This window comes from Crocodylus porosus, unplaced genomic scaffold, assembly GCF_001723895.1.
Source record: "Crocodylus porosus isolate Cpor-Errol unplaced genomic scaffold, CroPor_comp1, whole genome shotgun sequence".
In the NCBI taxonomy this organism is placed as follows: domain Eukaryota; kingdom Metazoa; phylum Chordata; order Crocodylia; family Crocodylidae; genus Crocodylus; species Crocodylus porosus.
This window is the reverse complement of record NW_017728931.1, coordinates 13082015-13103562: the sequence shown is the minus strand read 5'-3', so window position 1 is coordinate 13103562 and position 21548 is coordinate 13082015. Positions and strand designations below refer to the sequence as shown.

At 41.7% G+C, this 21548-nt stretch overlaps 1 protein-coding gene across 3 annotated transcripts in view; it reads left to right on the top strand.

Moving 5' to 3' along the window:
• Positions 1 to 21548, top strand: part of FAR2 (fatty acyl-CoA reductase 2) — a 218404-nt gene that overhangs the window by 188280 nt on the left and 8576 nt on the right. For all 3 annotated transcript variants that reach the window (XM_019544233.1, XM_019544234.1, XM_019544235.1), the window contains 3 exons: positions 4520 to 4638; positions 10416 to 10483; positions 20864 to 21035. In XM_019544233.1, the coding sequence (XP_019399778.1) occupies positions 4520 to 4638; positions 10416 to 10483; positions 20864 to 21035 (359 nt within the window). The remainder of the gene's footprint in view (positions 1 to 4519; positions 4639 to 10415; positions 10484 to 20863; positions 21036 to 21548) is intronic.

Sequence of the window (21548 nt, the reverse complement as noted above, 5' to 3'; positions counted from 1 at the left end):
CTTCCTCATCAATATTTGTCTTTCCTGTCTCCTTTTTTATTTTAAATATATAGCTGCATTATTTAACTCCACTTGTTGCTTTGGAATGCAGTTAACACAAGATTATACAAATTAAAGTTATATTTTAGGGTGTACCCGCTTCCATTGAGAATATTATGCAAGGAATAACTCTCACAAGGTGCCCAGTGAGTTGTCTGCATATCAGGTACATTATGAAGTTGAAGGCATGAGTTTTTCACTACTTTTAACTGAATTTTTTAAAAACATTTCTCCTTGAACTGTTTTGATAAGTCCTGACTCTTGGATAAGTATTTAGAACCTTCCTCAATCAATCACATCCTTTTTTTTCCTCATAATGTCCATCTTGGGACCTTGTACAGGATCCCCTACATATTTCATGTCGTTGTTCCTTGTCTGAGCAACCAAGGAGAAACAGAAGCATAACTTTCATAAAACTGTCTTTTCCTGTATTCCATGGGTGAAATCCTGACCTTACTGAAGCTACTGACAAAACCAGCATGGAATCCGAGTGCCAGGGTTTCAACCAAATATTTTAATTCTGACTGAATCTTAACAAACAAATGAGGTTTCTGACACCCTGGAACTACTGTATTAATCCCTTATAAATTGCTCGTCTTTTCTCAGAAAAAATTCCCACCTTTGTAACTTAAATTTAAATTATAGACAATTATGTTTGATTGCCTTGGTCCCCAAAGTTTCAGTTTCTGTATGTCTGAACAAAGAGACATCAAAAAACTTGTGAAACACACCTAAAATGCAGTATTGAGTTCTGACATTTTACTTCTATCACTCAGGGGTCAAAGAAGAGAAATTCAAAAGAAGACAGTTTAAGTAGCAGACCTTCCCTTCCCTTCCCTTCCCTCCCCCTCTCTCATGTCTTAATTAAATACCAAAAATGATTTGAAGTGTTTGGGGGAGGTTGGAGTGTTGTATCCATGATGTTCCAAGAAATGTCTGAGAGGAAAGACTTTTTTGTGATATACTTCTATTGGACCAACTCTCTAGCTGTGAAAGTTGTTGGACAGGTTTGAGGCATCAAGTGCCCTTCTGCAGAAGACCACCTGAAAATGTTGTATACAGCTGATTGCCTGAAAGCTTGTCCAGCAGCTCTTCCAACTAGAGTGGTGGTTCAAAAAAGCATATCACCAAAACAAAATTCTTGCCTCTTGAAGTATGTACATGATAATATTGTTTGGGTTTTGCACTACATGCATTACAAAAATAGTTTTGGTAATATATAGGGCTACTTAGAGATGTGAAAAAAAACTCCAAAAAACCCTAGGCCTTTAAACTCGATGCACCTTCGTACCAAACACAGTGCATGTCCAAAAGAAGCATCGCATTAGTTTGACCCAGTTTGCCCAATGTCTGTATGGATTGTGTGTTTCAGTGGGGCTTTTTGACACTTTTAGGTAATAGCTGATTGAATCAACTATTAGATGATAGCATCAAAAAGCCCCTGCTGAAGCATGCAATCTGTAAAGACACTGCAGAGCCAGGTCAAACTAACTTGATGCCTCTTCTGATAAAGCACTGGGGTTTTTTTAGTTTGGGTTTTTTTTATGTCTGCCAGCAGCCTAGATGATGCACCTAAAATGGTATTATACACAGTTATTTACCAGCACCCAAGCTACTATCATGCCATGTGCATGCCACATGGAATGTGCACGTTGAAGTAAATATATATGAAAAATGTTAGATCAGCAACCCTGGAGACTTAAGCCCAAGCACAGGCAGAATCAGTGCAAATTTCCCTCCCCTTCCCTTCCAGTGTGCATGATCCCTGACACCAGACGCAATAACTCCAAAAAAGAGAGGTTATGCCTAGTGCTGTTCTTTGGCCTTTACACTAAAATTAGAATCAGTTTGCAACAATTCAGAAGGGAGTTTGCATCATGTGGACTTGGAATGATCAGTGGTTTTCACATTGACTATCAGACATCTTTTGTCTGGTAACATCTTGTAGTTGCTATAGATCTTTGTTGGATTTGTGCCAAAGCTGTAGAAATGTAAGTCACAAAAGTCTTATGAAATAGCCTGTTCTTGTGATTATCAACCCAGGGAAAGCAAAACATTTCAAGGCATTTGATATGATGATATGGTGATTCATGTTTTCCTGAAGGGTTTCTTGCTGCACCATCGATGTTAAAGGAAGTTCCTCCATTGACTTAATCAGGTACATAGTTGTCCATTTGCACAGGACTGCATGCCCAGGAATAGAATTCTCTTGGGAATATACATGCCCTGTAGACAGACAAAAAATAACCACTAAGATGACCAGGAAGAAAAAAAGAAGACATCTCTAGTCCTTAACTTCAAATCCATTGGTCTCACAGTTAGCCAAATAGGTGCCCATTGAAGACTGCACCAAGAGCCAGGAACATGGAAACTAGAAGTGCTTAGAGTGATATTTTCAAGGGCTGTAGATGGACTTTGCCAGTGTTGGGCCCTGGAATACATAACTGAAGACATCTGAATGTATATCAGGGTATCAGCTTTCAGTCTAATGCAAAATCCACTTTTTCATAAGGTAAGAAGGAATAGTTCAAGTTTTAGTCATTGAAACATAACAACAACAGAAAAGTCCGTTTGGATCACTTTTACATGTATATGCAAAATGAATTCCATTTCTGGATCTTGTGGTGAGTAAATATGGTGGATGAGATTGATATTCTGCACCATTTTACAAACTCAGGGTATAGAGATAGTTCAGATAAAATTCTTTGGATTATTTTATCCAAACTCCAGCTGTTTCAAAGTTTTTGCATTGGTTTGCTTAAAGTACATGATTCCTGGTCATTTGTACAAATCCCCATCTTTCTATTAAATTCTTATAAAGAATAGGAATACAGCTCTGTTCTTTATAGAATCTAATTCATTTTTATTTTCCTACAGTAGCATCTGCTGCTGTGAGAAGCTTTGTTTTGTGTCATGTCAGAGGAGGCATGAAATGAATCATGTTTCCGTTGAACTATAATGGGAGAACTTTGTTTCAGTGTTGCACATTATATGTACAGCCCTCCCTCCCCCTACCGCCTCCTCATGCAAAGCCATGTTTAGTTGTTCTAGGGTTTAATGCTGTTTCAGTACATGCCCTGAATAGTGATTGGCCCCAGAGCTCTTCGGCTGGGAGAGTGTCTGAAAATGTCAGCCTAAAAACAGGCAAATGATCTCAGAGATCTCAGTTGATGTAGCTGTTATTACACAGAATAAAGAATGTCAGCAAGCTGATGCAAAAATTAGGCTGTGCCTTATGCAAAAATGATGTACCCTATTTAGCCTGCCAAATAATGTGTTCATATTTCAAATTAAATATTTATAACATGCATCTAAATAATATGATTTATCTTCTTCAAATATATGTGTGTGTGTTTATCATATAAATGCCAGTCACAAGTTGTGAATACAAGGTATGTTTGTAGCATGCCATAACTGCTATCATACATAACTAAGCCTGCTTCAAACTGTCCTCTAGAGACCAGGATTCAAATAGTAATTTAGGGCATGAGTGAAAATGAGATTGGTGATCACATCATGGTCTGATCGTATCACAAAATCTGCCACACACAAAGTAGCCCATCATGTTGGAGAGAAAATTAGGAATAGGAGGTGATATGCTAGGTTCGGATTGAACTGCCATGGCAGTCTCTTGTGATCCAGGACTAGACCAACAGAAGGTGGTTGCAGGGCAGGACTGAGGTGTATTGTCTAAGTTGTGAAGGAGAGGCTTGTGTGATTGCCTACATACAATTGGCTTTTGGCCCTTGGGTTTGTCAGGAACACCAAGTAATCACTGGAAAAACACATCATTGTTTATGAGTTAAGGACAAATGCCAGAAACAGCAGTTCTATGCAGGATTTTCAGGCAGGCCTCTCTTTCCCCAGATTTTAAGCAAGGGTCTTTGCACAGCTAAAGGCTCCCTGTTTGGTTGTAACTCAGCCATGCCCCCTAGGGAAGTGGCCTCCCCCTGTAATGGGGTCACAGGCAGATGCTGATTCAAATACTGCTTCCCCCTGTTCTCCCTCCTGTGTGGCTGATCTTGGTATCTCTGTCCTCTCCCTACTGCCTGGGAATTAAACTCCTGCCTTAGAGAGAAGGAGTAGTTGGGGGAAGGATACTGGGCCCACCTATCCATCTTGCTTCCTCTTCTCTTTCTGGCAGAGTCGCTCTAATACCGAGTCCACTGCTCTCCCTTTGAGTGTTGGCAGAGGACTAGTATAGACACACCCTTAGGCTTCTGGTTGTTTTTATATTTTTTCCTGGCTGTGTTTTGGTTAGCTAGACTCTTTGTCATTTCATACATTTCTGTTTGCATGAACTTATCACATTTTAAATTCATCTAAGGACATGAAGCAGATTGATGCACACAAGAATATAAAGTCCTGTTCTCCACAGAACTAGAATGATCTTCTGTGTTCCGCACAGGCTTGAAAAGCAACTGAACGATGTAGGATCCTCTTGAAGCCAATGAAATTGTCATGGTTTTCTGTCATACAGGCTGGCAAAGGGATTCTCCGAACAATGATAGCCAATAATGATGCAGTAGCTGATTTGATTCCAGTCGATGTTGTCATCAACCTCACTCTAGTAGCTGGGTGGTACACTGCAGTCCACAGGTAAGAATGCTCTCTTATTTCTGTAATTCCTGTATGGTATAGTGGTTGCATATGTCTTTTAAAGGGATCCTAGACAGGATTTAATTTAAAATTCACAAGGCAGCAGCATTTGATTTTCAGGTTTAGCATTTTGCTTGCTAGTGGTGGGCGCTAAGAAGGACAATGGTTGTTCCTCAGTACAGAGCAACCTCAGGTGGCAGCCCCAAATCTTTCTTCATCGATGGCTTTTCTCAAGTCCTTTGAAATTCTGCCTCCCCTTCATCTCTTGCCTTGTGTACTTACTGGCATTTAATAACACTTGAGTTCCTGTGAAAAAAGCAAACCCTTTTTGCCAGACAAATAGAATTGTAAGGCCCTAAAACTAATCTCTCCTGAGAAGTTAAGCAAATGGTGTTTGTTTGACTCGCTTTCAATTATATTAACTATTTCAACTAGCTGCTTGGATACGTGAAGATATTCTGGGGGTACAGGCAAAGGTAATAATTGTACTGATATCAGAGGATACAAGTTACAAGATGCTATGATGTAACTGTTACCCCTGCATGATTCTTTTGTAATGCAAGTGTAGCAAAACTGCTCCAGCTTTAACCTTGCTTTATCCAGGGTCCATGTTAGGATGAGTTAGCTCACTTGTATCACTATGGGCTCAGGGAAATGTCACATTTAAGTCGAAATAGTTGCTGCACACCACCAAGCAGCAGCAGCTTTCCTACAGCCACCTTTAAAGCAGCTAGAATGTATGTTTGATCATCCCCTCACAGTGTTGCTTTACAAAAAATGTGCGATGTAAACAGAAAAAGTGTGTTACTAGTTCACAGGATGGGAGGCAAGATATGATACCCTAATTTTTTGGTTAGTGAAAGCTACATTAAAGATTTAGCCACTTTTCCTGTTCAACTTCTCAAACCTTTATATTGTGAGTGTTCTGATATAAAGCAGCATGAGTTACTCTAGAGGCCTAGGTAAATTCAAAACAAAAGTAAAGAAAAAAGAATTGTGAAATATCTCTGTATTATCCTGTATTCCCTGAGCCAACAGAAGAGAAAAGCCTTGTATAGAAGCCTGAATACAGGGAGCCTGATAAGACCTTTTAAAAGGCAACTGTGTGGGGTTAATTTTATCCTCCATTCCACCCATTGGTGAAGGAGAAAAAATTACCTGGAACAAGCTCGGTATATTCAGAGAGAGATGCAAACACCTCTTATTTGTCCTAAGCATCCCACAGTGACACTACAAAAAAAGAGGGTAGAGCTAATCGTATTAGGCTGAAATCAAGCAGAAGGCAAGGCAGGATGGCACTTCAGAAATTAAGATGATTTAGAGAAATATAAGCTTTCATAGGCAACAGCCTACTTCATCTCCCAAAGTAGGAGATGCAGTGTGGGAGGTGTCCTTGACTATACAGTAGGTGCTGGCACCATGATTAACCTACTTCATCAGTCTGAGGGAATTCAGTAGTAAGGAAGAGGACTCTGACTCTCCCTCTGCTTCACCAGAGGCACTGAAGAGTCTCCCCTTCCACCCAGCCACATCCTTTGTGAATTGCAGCCACACAAGTACACCACTCTGCCCTTGGCTAGCACCGTCCCACAGGATGCCAGGAACAGGGACTTTATTATAAAAACCTCCTTCAAGTAATCAGCGAGTGCCCACTCTTACACCCGAGCAAATGAGACATGAAATATAAATAGTGCCACATTGTTTTCAGGTAACTGTGAAAATAATGAAAACCTACTGGTTGGAGCTCTGTGGTCCCAATCCACACCCCACTCAAGTTAGTGGGAGTCTTTCCTTTTACTTCACTAAACTTTGAATCAGGCTTTTATATTTGACTCAGTGCTAAGCCCCAGGTCCTCTGAGGACTATTAGCTGTAAAGCAAGATACAAGAGTACCTGACCTATCAGCAGGTAATATCAGTTTTTGAAAACATCAGCATTCCCCCTGTAATATGCCTAAGTGTCATCTGATTCCAAATGGAAGTTCTGATACCAAGGCTAACGCTCCTATTGCTGGCATAGGCCATCACTTTAGCCATAAGGGTGTCACAAAAAGCAGCAATAAAGAAGAGGACACAACCACTTTTTGCATTAACTGTTCTTCAGGGACTTAAGCAGAGTGAAATCAGATCATAATTAGATCTCCAAGTCTGCTTAACAGGACCACTGGCCCTTGGAGTTTTCCAGAATGAATACAGCTTGCTTATAGGCCCTGATGACTTAATCTAAGCTAAATTGTCTCGTTTGTTTCTCTGATGCAGAGCTTCCCAATTACTGCTATGTGCTTATTAAAGGCAGAGAGAATGGGTAACAGAGTATTAAAATCCTGCTCACTATTTCAAGGTTGCAGAAGATAATGATATTGAAGCTTTGTGCACTTCTAGACGACAAAACATATTTTAATTAAGCATGGAACTCCTCAAGGGAAGCTAGTTTAATAATAGTTTGCAATTCAGTAGGACTCGTAATTTGGGGATCTCAGGGCATGTTTACAAAACTGTAATAAAGCTTCATAGGTCTCAAGTGAAGCATCGCAGGGCTCCAGTAACACTCCCTGCGGTTTTGTTTCCCTCCCTGCATCTGGTATCATCCCTGTCCTGAAAAAAGACAGCTTCTCTTCTTACTCACCCTGGGGTTCTGAAGATTCAGGGTGCTGAGGAGTGGTGCTAAATTTTAACATTGTACTGAGCTGTCCTCACTGGGTCCCAGATAAGGCCTTGTCTCCTCTGGAATGGTGCTAAACGGTGCCAGACCCTACAAAAGAGCTTGCAGTATGTGGCTTGCAGTGCTCTCTCCTCTCCGGACCTGTGCTGCATTGGTCTGGAATTGCTGATGATTCACATGCAGCACATGTAGCCCTTTAGTCTGCATACAGAAAAGGAGACCCAGGCACAAAAAGCTTGGGCATGTGCCTGAATTCACATGGTGAATTATAGGCACAGCCAAAACTAGATTGGAGCTCTGCTGAGTCCTAGGCCCATACTGTAACCATTAGAACAGTGATTCTCAATCAGGGTCCTGTGGCACTTTGGGGTACTTTGAGATCTTTTCAGTAAAGCTGCAGGATGCCACACAATGTTAGCACCATTGGGTGTACAACATAATTCACAAGATAAACCCAAAGATTTCAAACAGAAATTCATAGCGTTAAAAACATTCTGACCTATTTGGTCTTTCTGAGTTCTTTGCAGCAGAAGAAATACCCTGTCGCTATTGTTTTTCTATTGTCAGAAACTTAAGAATGAAAATTAAGAGCTGGTATTTTCTGAGGAATGCCTTCATACAACCTAAAATGGTTGACAACTACTTACATTAGACCATAATCAATCTTGTTTGAACCATATTGTTCCCTATTTACATTTTATTCTTGAGGCATGAGGCCTCACTTCTCAGAGACAGTCAACTGGGCAAGAGATGAAGATTTTGGTAATATTTCCTGGTGTTGAGAGTACATGAAGCTTTACACATCAGGTGCATGGGACTTGAGGGATATTCAATAAAGATGTGATTTGTTTTGTGTATTATTATGCAACTTTCACTCAAAAACAAACAGAAGCAAAGTTGTATATGTGAGCAAAGGGAGTTTCTTGTGAAAATGGGAGGCTAGATTCATAATTCCTCAGTAATGTGTGTATGGTCCACAGGTCTAGCAAAAATTGCATTTTATGTAAATTATTTATAAACATTTAAGATTGCCATGACTTTACCTTGGAGAAATTATCTCCAATATATCAAGAAGCACTGTATAATAAATCAAAAGTGGTGTATATTTGTAACGCTCTCACTAGCTGTTCAAGCCCTTGGCCACATACCCTAAGCAGGTTGTACTCCCCTTGACTCACCTGCATGACTTGATGGAAACAAATTCAAAAGAAGGGTTCAGTGGTGTAAATGAAGCAGCTCCCGCTCTGGGTACTTGCGGTTTGAAGAGCAGTTGATCTTGGGGCTCCACCTCCCCTATTTTCCCAGCCACACACAGCCCTCGTTGAGGTGTCTTGATACGATGCAATACTCTGACCAGGTCCAGTCCTGATCTAGAGCAATCCTGGTGGATTTCTTTCTAAGCCCTCTTTATGTCAGTCCCTGAGCCCTGTACATAAGAGTTACTCCTTGTAGTGGGCCAGTGATAAAGAGCTGGGTCTGTCCTGGCCTTTGCATCCTCACTGGACCATTTATAATAATGAAAAGAAACAAAGAGGAAAAAAAGAGGAAACAAAACCAAGAAAGCCTCCATTCTGGAGGTGTTGCTTCAGTCTGAGCCCAGTGTTCCTCCTGGCCTTCAGTAATCTAAGCTCTGTAGAAAAGAGAGTTCAAGGAATGGGTGAAGGCACCACTCCTCAGCCTTCATCTTAATGGAGCCTCCTATGCTCTGTGCTTGATGAGCCCTCACAGATCCAGCACTGATGTGCCACAGTGCTCCAAGGCCATTCCTGCCCCAGGCCCTGCAACTTTGGAGGCCGTTCCACCTCTACTCATGCCAGCACTCTAAGTGCCTTTTAAATGTCCCATGGCAGCACTACAGGCTGACATCATCAGCCAGGTGATGCCAAGATTGATTGACAGGGAGCTTTTAAAATGCAGCACCAGCGCACACCGCTGCCGCTCCTATCTTGAAGGTAAGTACTCCCTGCTTTCACAGGCTTTTTGATTGCCCCTGTTGGGGTCTGCTGGGGGTCCTATGGGCTCTACAGAGAGTATAGGTCCCCATTTGTTACAATATTAAAACTTCTATTTACTGTTTTACAGTTTAAATTACTGAAATATAGATAACTTATGACAAGCCAAATTTATTATTTCTTAATTCCAGCTTTTTTTAACTGCTGTGTAGATTTTCTGGCTGGGTTTGATTTAAACCTAATTTTTAACTGTACTTTGCATTTCTACATAGAACAAAGCCTTCTAAGGTCATTATTTTATGAGCTGATAATGTCATGCTCTTAATAAGGCACTGTGTGGTTTTTAAACTACTTTTGCCATAACAACTATTTAATCTAAGTTATATTTAAACCTTTTCTTGTTTACTATGATATGCTTTTGTTTATATGGTCGTTGATTCTATACTGAACAATTAAAGTGCAGATCATTGAATGTCATGTAAAAGGTAAGATTGTGTCCTCTCTTCAGATTTTTCATTAAAGACTGAAAATAACATTTTCAAAGGTTCTAAGTCCATTTTACAAAAGTAACTAAGGCATTTAGGCTTCAATTTTTTAAGGCTATTTAGATTCCTTGAAATCCATTGAAATTAGGATGCTATATACTTTTTAAAATCATACATTTTGGGACACAATTTTGAATTATATTTAGCCATCTAAAGAGTAGATATATTGTGGGGTTTTCAAGTGGGTTTTATGGAAGAGAGATAGGTACTTAACTCGCACTGAAGTCAGTCAGAGGGTCTGACATATGCCATCAACCTGCTATTGTAGACATTCCCCTGGCTGGTTGTCCCCTTCCACCATGGAAATGGCTGCATTCCCTTAGTGCTGCATTGTGTATGTTGTGTTGGGGGTGAAAGACCCTACGTATGTGCAAGGTATTGTTAAAAGATATTTTCCTAGCTGTTATTTATTTAGCTTAGATTAAAACACATAGGGCTAACTACTGCTCACATTTACATCTTAGAAGCCCATAGAAGTCAGTGAGACTAAAAAAAAGTCCTGAACACTAAAATATTACAGTTAAAATTTTGCTCCCATCCCCTTGGCTTTCAGGATAATTGTTTCTATTTCTTCATCATTTTTAATTTGCTTCTTTCTCTACATCCTTTTATTTTACAGACCAAAAAACATGATGGTGTACAACTGTACAACAGGTGGGATCAACCCCTTCTCCTGGGGAGAGATGGGTAAGTTCTAACTAAAGGATGAGAGTATAGGTTGTCAGTGCCATTCCTGATTTCAGCTGTCACTCTGTGCTCAGCATGTATAACTCATATAACAGTTCATGGCTGAACTGCAAGCTCTTTACAGAGCTTTCACAGGTCAGGATTTAGGCCTCACTTCAGCAAAGCACTTAAGCACTTGCTGAATTTTAAGCAAATGAGTAATCCCATTCCTATTCAGGAATGAATGGAAGCACTTCCTAAATTTTAAGCACCAAAATTATTCCTGTTGGATCTTGAAGACTATAAAAAAAAAGAAGCAAAGCAAAAGTATAACAAGCAATTTTTGTGCCATAGACAATGGTGGCAGCTGAGCGGGCAGAAGCCACCATTCTCATGCCTAGGTCTGATGCCATTCTCACTCACCTCTAGTTAAGCTACCAGAATAAAGATAAACACTTCTGGTTCCAGAGAAAGATTCCACATCCAGATTGTTTTCTTCTACTTTTCTTTTGGTTTGTTTAAATATAATTTGAGAACTGAAGTGAATGATGGTCCAAAGATGGGTCTACTTCCCAGAACAGCAAAAGCTAGTATCCTTAGGAAAATTGTAGTTGCTTTTGCTTTGTATTTTTACAGACAGACTTTGGCTCACAGAAGAACCTAGCTATCAAAGACTTAATTTTAAATGGTACGCCTTTCAATAAAAGGATCTGGTCAACAGAAATATTCAAATTAGCTCCATAATCTTTTTTCTTTGGGTGAAATATGGGCTCATTCTAAGATAGGTGATGCAAATGATGTGACTCTTGGTATCATTACTGTAAAACAGCTATTCTTAACTGGAGCACCATGGCACTGTAGCCAAACAAGGTTAGGGTGCCACACAGTACTCGCACCATTAGGTGTGCAAGTACCTACACACAATAGCAAGATAAACCCAGAGATTTCAAATAGGAATCTGTAGTGTAAAAAATATTCTGACCTGTTATGGTCTTTTTGAACTTTCTGTGATGCAGAACCCCCACTTCAAAAAGCAACTTTGTTTTAGTCAGCTCCTAGGGAGGGGGACGGTATTTTCTTCTTCAAGGATGTCAAGGTAGCGTTGAAATGCCAACATCCCAAACAACACAGTAGACAATTCCTCTCCAAAGTAACAGTCCTTATTATGCCATTCCTGTTCCTTCTGTCCTTCCTCAGACTGTCTGTCTTCCCTGGGACTATTCTGTTCTCTCTATTCTATCCTCCCTAAGACTTTTCTCTGTCCTCCAGCTCCCTTTTTGCTCTAAGACAACCTTTTCTCTTTCTCAGCTCTCTCAGGCTGGAATCAGACATTGTCTGTGGAGCATGCTGTGCCACAACAAGTTGCAGCAGAGCTGATTGTGCTCTACGTAGATGTCTACAGACCTTGCCAGGTGCCATACCCTGATTGCAGACATGGATTTCCCCTGCTTGCAGACATGCCTGCCTGTTTTGGAGAGTGGGGGAATCTTTTGCAGGGGATTTCCCCAGTGGATATCTGCAAGCACAAATGGGGGAACTCCCATAGCAGTTCCTCTTCCCTGCCTGCAAGCATGCATCCCATGCCAGGGCACAGCTGTGCACACCGGAGGAATCCTTCTGCAAGGGATTTCATTGGTGTGCATCTGCAAGCGTGGGGAAGAACTCTCATTAGGTGTCCCCCTTCTACATTTTCAGATGCATGCCAGAGAAATCCCCTGTAGAAGGCTTCCCCTGGCACATGTCAGCAAGAAGGGAATACTCACTTACAGACATGTGCCCCATGTTGGGGTGAAGCCCTGTAGTTCTGCACCCCAGGAATGTATCGGGGTAAGCAGAGAAATCACAACTTTACCTGCTTACCAAGACATATCTCCCAGTAGATCTCTGGGACACATCTGGGTGAGCAGGAAAAGTGAGGCAGGTGTTCCCAAACTTTAAGAGGCCCAATTCTGCCCAGGAATTCTCAGGGTGTGCAGGCCTTTGGAGCCCCAGCCTGGGGCAGCTGGACATTGCAGGCAGCTTTGGGTTGCCCATGCTCTCCCACACTAAAAAAAACAGATCAGCCAGTCAGGGATCAGACTCTAGCCCTGGGTTGGTAAAAATACAGCCCATGGGCCAGATCCAGCCCACCAAGGTATTTTATCTGGCCCATGGCAGGTCCACATGGAGCTGGTCCTAAGACTCCTGGGCACACAGCAGGGCTGGGATGGTGTAGGTGTTGGACTTGTTTCCTGGCAGCCCCTGTAGTGGTTGCTTCTTCCAGCTGCTGCTGCCAGTCTCCAACACTGGACCTGGGCCCACAGCCTGAACACCCTGGCCTGTCCACCCCATACCCACCACCGGGGCACCTGGAGTGGTTGGACAAGGTCTCCATGGAGACTGGCTCAGGTGGGATGGGGCTGTAGGCAGGCAGGGACGGGTTGGACTGGGGCCAAAATCAAAGTTGCAGGCCCATGATAGCACACGGCCCAGGGCAAAGCTGCAATCTGCTCCCTGCAGACCCCCGCCTGGGGAACCAGCACCCATTGCAGTGTCATGTGGGGAGTGCTGCCCTGGGCCCCATCCCTGCGCTGTCACAGCTGGGTTGGCAGAGCGGAGATTATGGGACCAAGTTCCAGGGGAGCCAAGAGAGGAGATCTGAGAGATGGAGTGGAATAAGCTTCCTCCAGAAGTGGTTCAATCTCCTGCCATGGAAATCTTCAAGAGGAGACTGGACTGTCACATTTCTGGGGTCATCTGACCCCCAGTTGTCTTTCATGCCTAGCGCTGGGGGCTGGATCTGATGATCTTCTGAGGTCCTTTCCAGCCTTACAGTCTGTGAATCTAGTCCAAGATGACACCAAGCTGGGGGGAGTATAACCTCATAAATCCGGATATCAAAAATCTAGAATTCTTGAAAATCTGGCACTTTTTAAAAAATAAACTACATCGGGGAGTACCAGCAGCCAAAGGGGGAACCTTGCACATGGCAGCTCCCACTGCCATCCACCACCTTGCGCTGCTGCTCTGCATGCAGCCACTGTTCCTGGACCAGCTGCCGCTAAACCCCTCTCCCTCCCCGTTTCCCCTGCCCCCCCCACTTAGTGACTAGCTGCCGCTCTGGTTTCAAAAATCCGGAAAGTTCACATTTTTGGCAGGTGCTCGGTCCTGAGCATGCCAGATTTATCAAGTTATACTGTAGTAGGTACGCTGGAAGGTAGGGCTAGAATTCAGAGTGACCTAGAAAAATTGGAGGATTGGGCCTAGAGAAATCTCATGAGATTCAACAAAGACAAGCACAAAGTCATGCACTTAGGATGGAAGAATTTCGTGCACCGGTACAGGCTGGGGGCTGACTGGCTGGGCAGCACCTCTGCAGAAAAGGACCTAAGGGCTTACAGTGGACAATAAGCTGAACATGTGCCTTTGTTGCCTTTGTTGCCAAGAAGGCTAACAGCATACAGAGCTGCATTGGTAGGTGTGTTGCCAGCAGGTCAAGGGAAGTGATTATTCCCCTTTATTTGGCACTGGTGAAGCCATGTCTGGAGTACTGTGTTCAGTTTTGGGCCTCTATTTCGGAAAGGATGTGGACCTTTCTGTTTAGATGTGAAAAGAGTCCAGTGGAGGGCAATGGAAATGGTGAGAGGGCTGGGGCACATGATTTATGAGGAAAGACTGAGAGAACTGGACTTATTTCATCTAGAGAAGAGAAGATTGAGAGGGGATTTAACAGCAGCCTTCAATTACCTGAATGGTGGTTTCAAACAGAATGGAGCCACATTGTTCACACTGGTGGCTGATGATGGAACAAAGAGCAACAGTCTCAAGTTGCAGCAGGGGAAGTTTAGGTTAGATATTAGGAAGAATTTTCTCACTAGGAGGGTAGTAAAAAACTGGAACAGGTTACTCAGAGAACTTATGGACTTTCCATCCTTGGAGGTTTTTAAGACTCGACTAGACAGCTTTGGCTGGGATGAACTAATTGGGGATGGACCTGCTTTGAGCAGGGTGTTGGACTAGATGACCTCCTGAGGTCCCTTCCAGCCCTAATTTTCTGATTCTCTGAAAACCAAGGTTAGGAGCTGGGGTGCCAAATTCCAGGGAAGAGCTCAGATCAGGGTCAAAGAAGCCAAGCCAAATCGGGATGCCAGGAAAACCAGAGAATAGGGCCAGCACCGAGATTCAGGGGAGATTCAAGATCAGGCTTAGGCAAAACTCAAGTCAGAAGTTGGGAGAGCAGTGAACATGGGGCTTATCAATACAGACTGAGGCTGCAGATGTGTTTAGGAGGAGCCAGTCTGGCTGCAGAGAACTGGGGCAATCTCTTTAGCCAGGAATAAGAGGAAGGTGTGGTAACTCAAGCTAGACCTGCTTGATAAGAATCCCTGACACCCTCTAGCGCAGTGGTCTCCAAAGTTGGGTGTGCGCACCCCAGGGGGTGCGCAAGATGATCCATTGGGGTGCAGGAAGAAAATATTACAACTTCTATTTATATAGATAGGGGTGCACGATCAAAAAAGTTTGGAGACTACTGCTCGAGTGCACAGAATTCCCATTGAGCTCACTAAGAGTGTGCCAGGAGATGAGTGCAGAACACTGAATGCAAATCTGCAGCGTAGATCCGAGAGCAGAGACCTGTATGGAATGAAGTTGTGGTGCTTAAGAAGTTTAGAATGGATTCACCACAGTAATAGTTATGAATTACTGTGTAAAATCTTCAGAAGAAAGTACCCAGTTTCCAAATGAACCTTCTACCTCTTTCCTATTAATAACAATACATGCATACTTCTAAAACCACCAATATGCATATCCTAACTTACTGAACTGATTGAAAGCTAATAGCTAGCTTTTTCTGAAGGGTGCCTTGACTCTAATGTGGGGTGTCCGGAGTCAAAAAAGTTTGAGAATCATAAATGTATTAGGTTTGTATTGTATCCCAAGTAGCAGGACATGAGGCATGTACTTTTAATAGATTCCTGCATTGTACAACTAGACCAGGAGGTCTAATCTGAATCCCCTATGTAGAACAGTTAGTTAGCCATGGGGCTAGTTTTTGCCTGTTTTCTGTTTTTTAATTTCAGCTAGAACAGTTCAGCAATGTCATTGGGGTTGCAGGGATGAGTGGAGCAGAATATGGCCCATTTGTTAAACCAAATTCAGCTGTGAGATTTAATTCAAGAATAGAGGCAATATATTCAGTGATTTGACTGCCTTTGAGGTGGATGTCATTTTGCCATGATTGTAGAGAATCTCTGACATACAGTATAGAAGGGATTGAATGAAGCCTGCAACTCTGTTGGCATTTTGTTTTTGAGACCAGTTGCGTGTCTTTGGTGAGCTATATTTTCTATTCACCAGATAGTTGAAGCAGTTCAAAGTAACTCCCCATAAATAGCAGACTGTGGGGATCCAAAGCTTCTACATCGACATTCAACCCCGGAAGAATTCCAGTTAAAGACAAATTTGGTCCATTCAATGTGACTGTTAAAGTAACCCCCAGACCCTTGGCCTAGTTCCACAGACCTGTGCTTATGGTGGCAAATGAAAATCTGGCATTGTCTTTCCTCACTTTTGGCCAAATTCTGTTCTACCAGTTCAAAGCCAATAGAGTTTCATTGTCTTTACAGTAAACACAGATAAATGGAGGCACAATATCTCGAGGCTGATGCCTTTCCTCTAAACCCTTCCTTCAATTCTGTTCTTCCTTTGCTCCCTGTTTTGTTCTAAGGGCCTCCCGATACCTGAAAATGTACCAAAATACCTGTTTTAGAATCGGGGGGTGGGGGTAGGGGTTGGAAGTAGCCTCTCTCTGGACACTACCATTTCAAATTATTTCCAGATGGGTAATACCAGGAAAAAAAAAATTCTCAAGTACACTTATTTTGGTAAATTTCCAAATGCAGACCAGCCTTGACTGTAAGATCGTCCCATGGCTTAATTTGTTGCTTAATTTTCTTTACACAATACCACCATACCTTGTACTATATAGCTGTGCCTTAATTATAATTATTACTAGTAGTATAAGGCTGTGCCTGATAACTAGGCATTCACCTGAACTAATCTCAAAGCAGTTTGTGCTGCTTTGCTGCAATTTAGGTCCTGCTAATAAAACCAAAGTTTAAATAATTTTGCTGTCTGCAGCCTACTTGATATGTTCTGAAACTGCTAGTCAAAAATAGTTTTTCAAGGTAAGCTGTAATATAGTTCTCACAGTGTGAACATAAATACGTTTTGATTCAGCCAGTTTTCTCTTGATGAACTACCTGGGGTAGAATTAATTCCGATTCTGACCCACTGACAGGTTAAAAGAATTATTTGGAACTAGGGTACTGTGGCAAAATTAGCACTGTTAGGTGTGCAAGCACCTGCACAATTCACAAAATAAATCCAGAGATTTGAATAGGATCTCACGATGTCAAAACCATTCTGACCTGTTGTGGTCTTTCTGTGTTCTTTGCAACAGAAGAATTGCCCTATTATTCTTCCACAGTCAAAAAAATTAATGAAAGCTAGGTGCTGACATTTTCTAAGAGGTGTTTTAAATCTAAAAATGTTGAGAACCACTGGCTTAAAGTGAATTTGAGAAGTTGCTTTAGTTTAAGCAGTGGGGGAGGTCAGTAGGAGCAGTAAAAAAACACTGTCAGCTGTAGGATTTCAGCAAATCAGTTGGAGATGTATCTGTATCTCCGCCTCTGTCTTATCACATCCAGAAAAAAATTGCATCATAAGAACATAATTAAGATTGCCAAATCAAGCACTCCCTAAAAATTAGGAACTTCCATAATTAATGCTGCATACGCAACTTTAATTTGCACTCCCTTTGCGCATTATGCTGCAGCTCTTCATTACAGGATTATGTGCTATTTTTTTTCCCACAAAACCCCATCCTCATTCCATGCACAGAATAGCCCTGATACAGGGATGATTCGTAATGATGTAATAAAGGAGGTTGTTTTCATAGATGTGGGCACTAAATGAAGCAGGGTTGATGTGGGGGAAAAAATGATGCATGCTGTAAATCCTCATCCACAAATCCTATGAAGGAATATACTTGAAGGTATGTAGGCCTTCATTCTATGAGTTATTCTATATAGCTAAATCCCAATGGCACTCAGTAGGCCATTGATTTAACTGGGGCTTTGGGTGTGCAGGTTTGTCCATATGGATTAATTAACAGGATCTGGGCCACACATTGCAACCACAGCAAAGCCAAATATTTGAAAAATAGTTTCTGTTTAACTGCCCTTCCAGTTTTGGATTCTGGATTTGCCCTTCAAAAGTTGGTGACATAACTATCTTTCAAAAAAAACTATCTGCCCTTCCTGTACTGATTTAAGTGCTAGTGCTGTTATCAACTCCTATCATAACAAAGGCATTCCATTTAAATTGCAGGGACCTTCAAATATGTTGTTTTAAAACATGTTTACAGTTGCAAGAATCTCCATGTAAATTCTGGCACTCAGCCGCTTTTGAAAATCTGATCCTAATGTCAGGTGCTGATCATGTTTTGAAATCCTTAGCTATCCCGTACAAACACACAAATGCTGGTACATGATGCATCAAAGCAGACAGCTCCACAAAGTAAAGGTCATATTCTCACCTCTGTACAGCTGGAGATAAAGGTAAAATGAGTCTACAAAACTGAAAGAAAGAGCTGTGATCATAATGTAGCATAATTTATGCTAGATTATACAAAACAGCTTTCCCATGAATCACCCAGGCTCCTTTTATGAGATGTTAAGGTTGGTTTAACACCCATTTGGGGTATTTATTGAAACAGTACTGTCTCTATTCCTGCTTTTCCAAATTTTCTTTGGAGTTTAAGCATATGTCTCCCCTGATAAATGAGCTGTCCACATCAAGAAGTACTACACAGCACAGTGCTGCAGCTGTTTTGCTACAAGCATTAATTAGCAAATGCAAGGCAGGCATCACTGGTTTGTCCAAATTCTGTGAATCACATGTGATTTCAAATGACAAGGGATGCATTTTCTAAATAGAATGATTTTTTTTCCTTATCCTGGCTAAAAATGGCAAAATGGTAAAGGAGGAAAACCAAACAAGTGATTGCTCTGCTTCTAAAAGAAATGCCTTCCCAGTCAGCTTGTGATTGAAACTTGGATTTGCAGCACATAAACATTTGGACTTGAATGAAAGCAGATGGAGCTGTTGTTTCCCAAACTCAGTGTTAGAATTTAGGTGGTAGCTCTGAAGTAATGAAAATGGCTCGGGCAAGAATAGTACATTCTCTGAAGAGAACGTTTATTGAGTACAGTAATATACGGTCTTAAGCATAAGACAAAACCACAACAGAAAACTTTGCCTATGTTCAGACATAAGAGGAACCATGCATAAGTTTCACTTAGCCCCAAGGACAGAGTGTCTCCCTGCAGCTGGCCAGGCATTCAGGAGTCTCTTGAGTCCACAGTTCTTGGCGGGTAGGGCAAAGGTCCACAGTCTTCATTTTTGCTTGCTCTTTAATGGGTGATCTGCCCCCTTCTTCCCCCGTGATCATCTTGACAATGGCAATGCCCCTCAGGATGTTTTCCTGGCCTGGTTTTCATCTCTTCATGATGTTTGTATGTTTGTTCTATAGTGTCCGTGTTTTCCCCAGGTTTTATCCTGTTTATGGTATGGGTGGTCCTACTTACAGAGTACCTACTACCCAATTAAGTAATTTGAAATCCAATCTGTTGTAGCCCCCTGCTTCCTCACCTTACATAGGTTATCTGCTGCCCACTTAAGCAGTCTGGTCATCTTGCTTCCTTAGGTCACATAGGTTATCTACTCAACATCAATTCCCATCAGCTACAGAAGTAAAGGACCCAAAACTGTTGAGACTATGCCATGCATTTACCAATACTGTAAACGTTTGCTGCAGACGGTATCAAAAACGGTCTCACAGCTCCAGGATGTCAGTGGCAGCAAATAAAATTTGGTGATTTTCCACTGGGAAAGGAAGAGACTAAATAAACTTAAATATTGATGAATAGCTGAGGGTTTGTGTATAATTCTGGATTTAAAGAGTGTCTTTAGAGAAATCTCTTGTCGGGAGTGTCAGAGCAGAGAATCCCAGTCTGATCCATGAGTGGCTGAATGGGGATAAATGAGCCTCATAATAATTTAGTAAGTGTCAACAGAGTGTTGGGCCCTTTATAGAAGGCACAGTTTTTATGGCACTTGCTCTCTCTGCATTTGCATTGTGGCTGCTGAACACACTAGCCTCCTACTCCCATGTTTCATTTATGTCTTTAGTCATCAGAGTCTCAACTACATGGAGAAAATTTGTTTAGAAGTTTGACCCAAGGAAGGGTACTTTTTGCTTGGAACCTTGTCTAACATCCTTCCCAACTATATTGTTTGTCCAATAACAGATATCACCAAAAAGTCCTTGCCTTTTAGAACTATGACTGTTGTATGAAAACTTCTCATCCCACATTCGTGCTTACCATAAAACATTCCAACATGGGATAAACGAGGGTGGGGAAAAGAGAGGAAGATAGAGGTATGGCAACAGTTTGATGTCTGAAACAGAGAAATGTAATTTAAAGAATTCAGTTGAACATATCATCAAACATTGTTTTTTAATAACCCCAGGTTTTCCAGAACTTTTAGGAAAATATCATCCAGGTAAAGATCTATTTTTTTGAAGGAAAAAGAGCAAGGTTTTCCAAGCTTATAAATCCTGTAGCAGCCACTTCGTTACTCTCTTACCATGGAATATATTACAGGCCATCAGACCTAAATAGGCCCTAGAGTCTAGACTAATTCGTAATGTTTAGGAGTGAAAGAACCAACCATAGGCTTCCAAGATCAGGCCACTGGGGCAGTAGCAGCTGAGACTGCTCTGCCTTATACCCGACTGCAGAGGCCGCCAGGATCATGGAGATGCATGACCCTTACACCAGGGGGTCAGGAAAGGTGGTAGCAAAGTCTATGCCATCTGAGGAATCCTCCTATATAACAGGGCAGAGAATATGCTCCCACCTGTTTTGCATGTGAGGTAAATGTCATTTCATTCTGATTTTTGAGTACCTATGGGTTATGAATAAAACAGAATTAGTTTCTTTACTGCATTAGAAGCATAGACCATTAAGCTCAGTGGTGTTTGACATTTCCAAATAGCTACTACAGTGGAGTCGCATCATACGCGCATTTAACTTGCGTGAATTCAACTATACACGCTTGGCAAAAAAAAAAAAAGAGAGAAATAACAATTTAAATAGTGCGAGCGATTTCACCCGCCAGTTACAGAATTAGGAATCCCCTCATATGAGTCTTCTGTGAGGCTGAACACACTATTTTATAAAACTGTAGATTCATTTATGCAGTTGAGGAATTGAAACATCACATGTTCATCACTGCGTGTTCTCAGTGTGAGGAAAGTCTAATTTAAAACATCTGTTCTCTCTTCTCTTGCAGAATACCACGTCTTGTCCACCTTCAAAAGGAACCCCCTAGAACAAGTTTACAGAACACCCTGTGCTCAACTCACCTCAAACTACCTAATTAACTGGTACTGGATAGCAGTCAGCCATAAGGCTCCAGCCATGATCTATGATCTGTACTTGAGACTAACCGGAAGAAAACCCAGGTGAGAATATTCACTGGTCCAAGCATTATTACATCTTAAAGTGATCATGAAACTTTAACATATTCTGAGAAAAGCAGCCCAACAGCAGTTGCAGGAGCTTAAAGATCTTGGTTATCTTTCCTTCTCCAGTACAGTACTTGAGGTGGCTACTCAGAAAGAACTGTACCCTCCACTCCTTTGCATCTACTCAGCACCATATAGTGTTCCTGCTCCCTGGTGTTTGTCTCTAGTGAGTTATGGAATAGAGAAAGATCCCACACAACTTACTGATTCGTTTGATGCGCCTGGATGGGGGAGTATTTGGTTGACTGCACAATTTCACAATGATTGCACACTCTATACATACAACACAATTTTATTTTAAAATTCCTTGCTACACATACAACACTGCTTAGCTTTAAGAAAAACCACAAACATTAAAAACACAATAACTACATATATTAGAAACAATGCTCCAAATGCACTTCCTTCCCAAACAATGCTATAAGAATTAGTATTACAAAAACAACTACA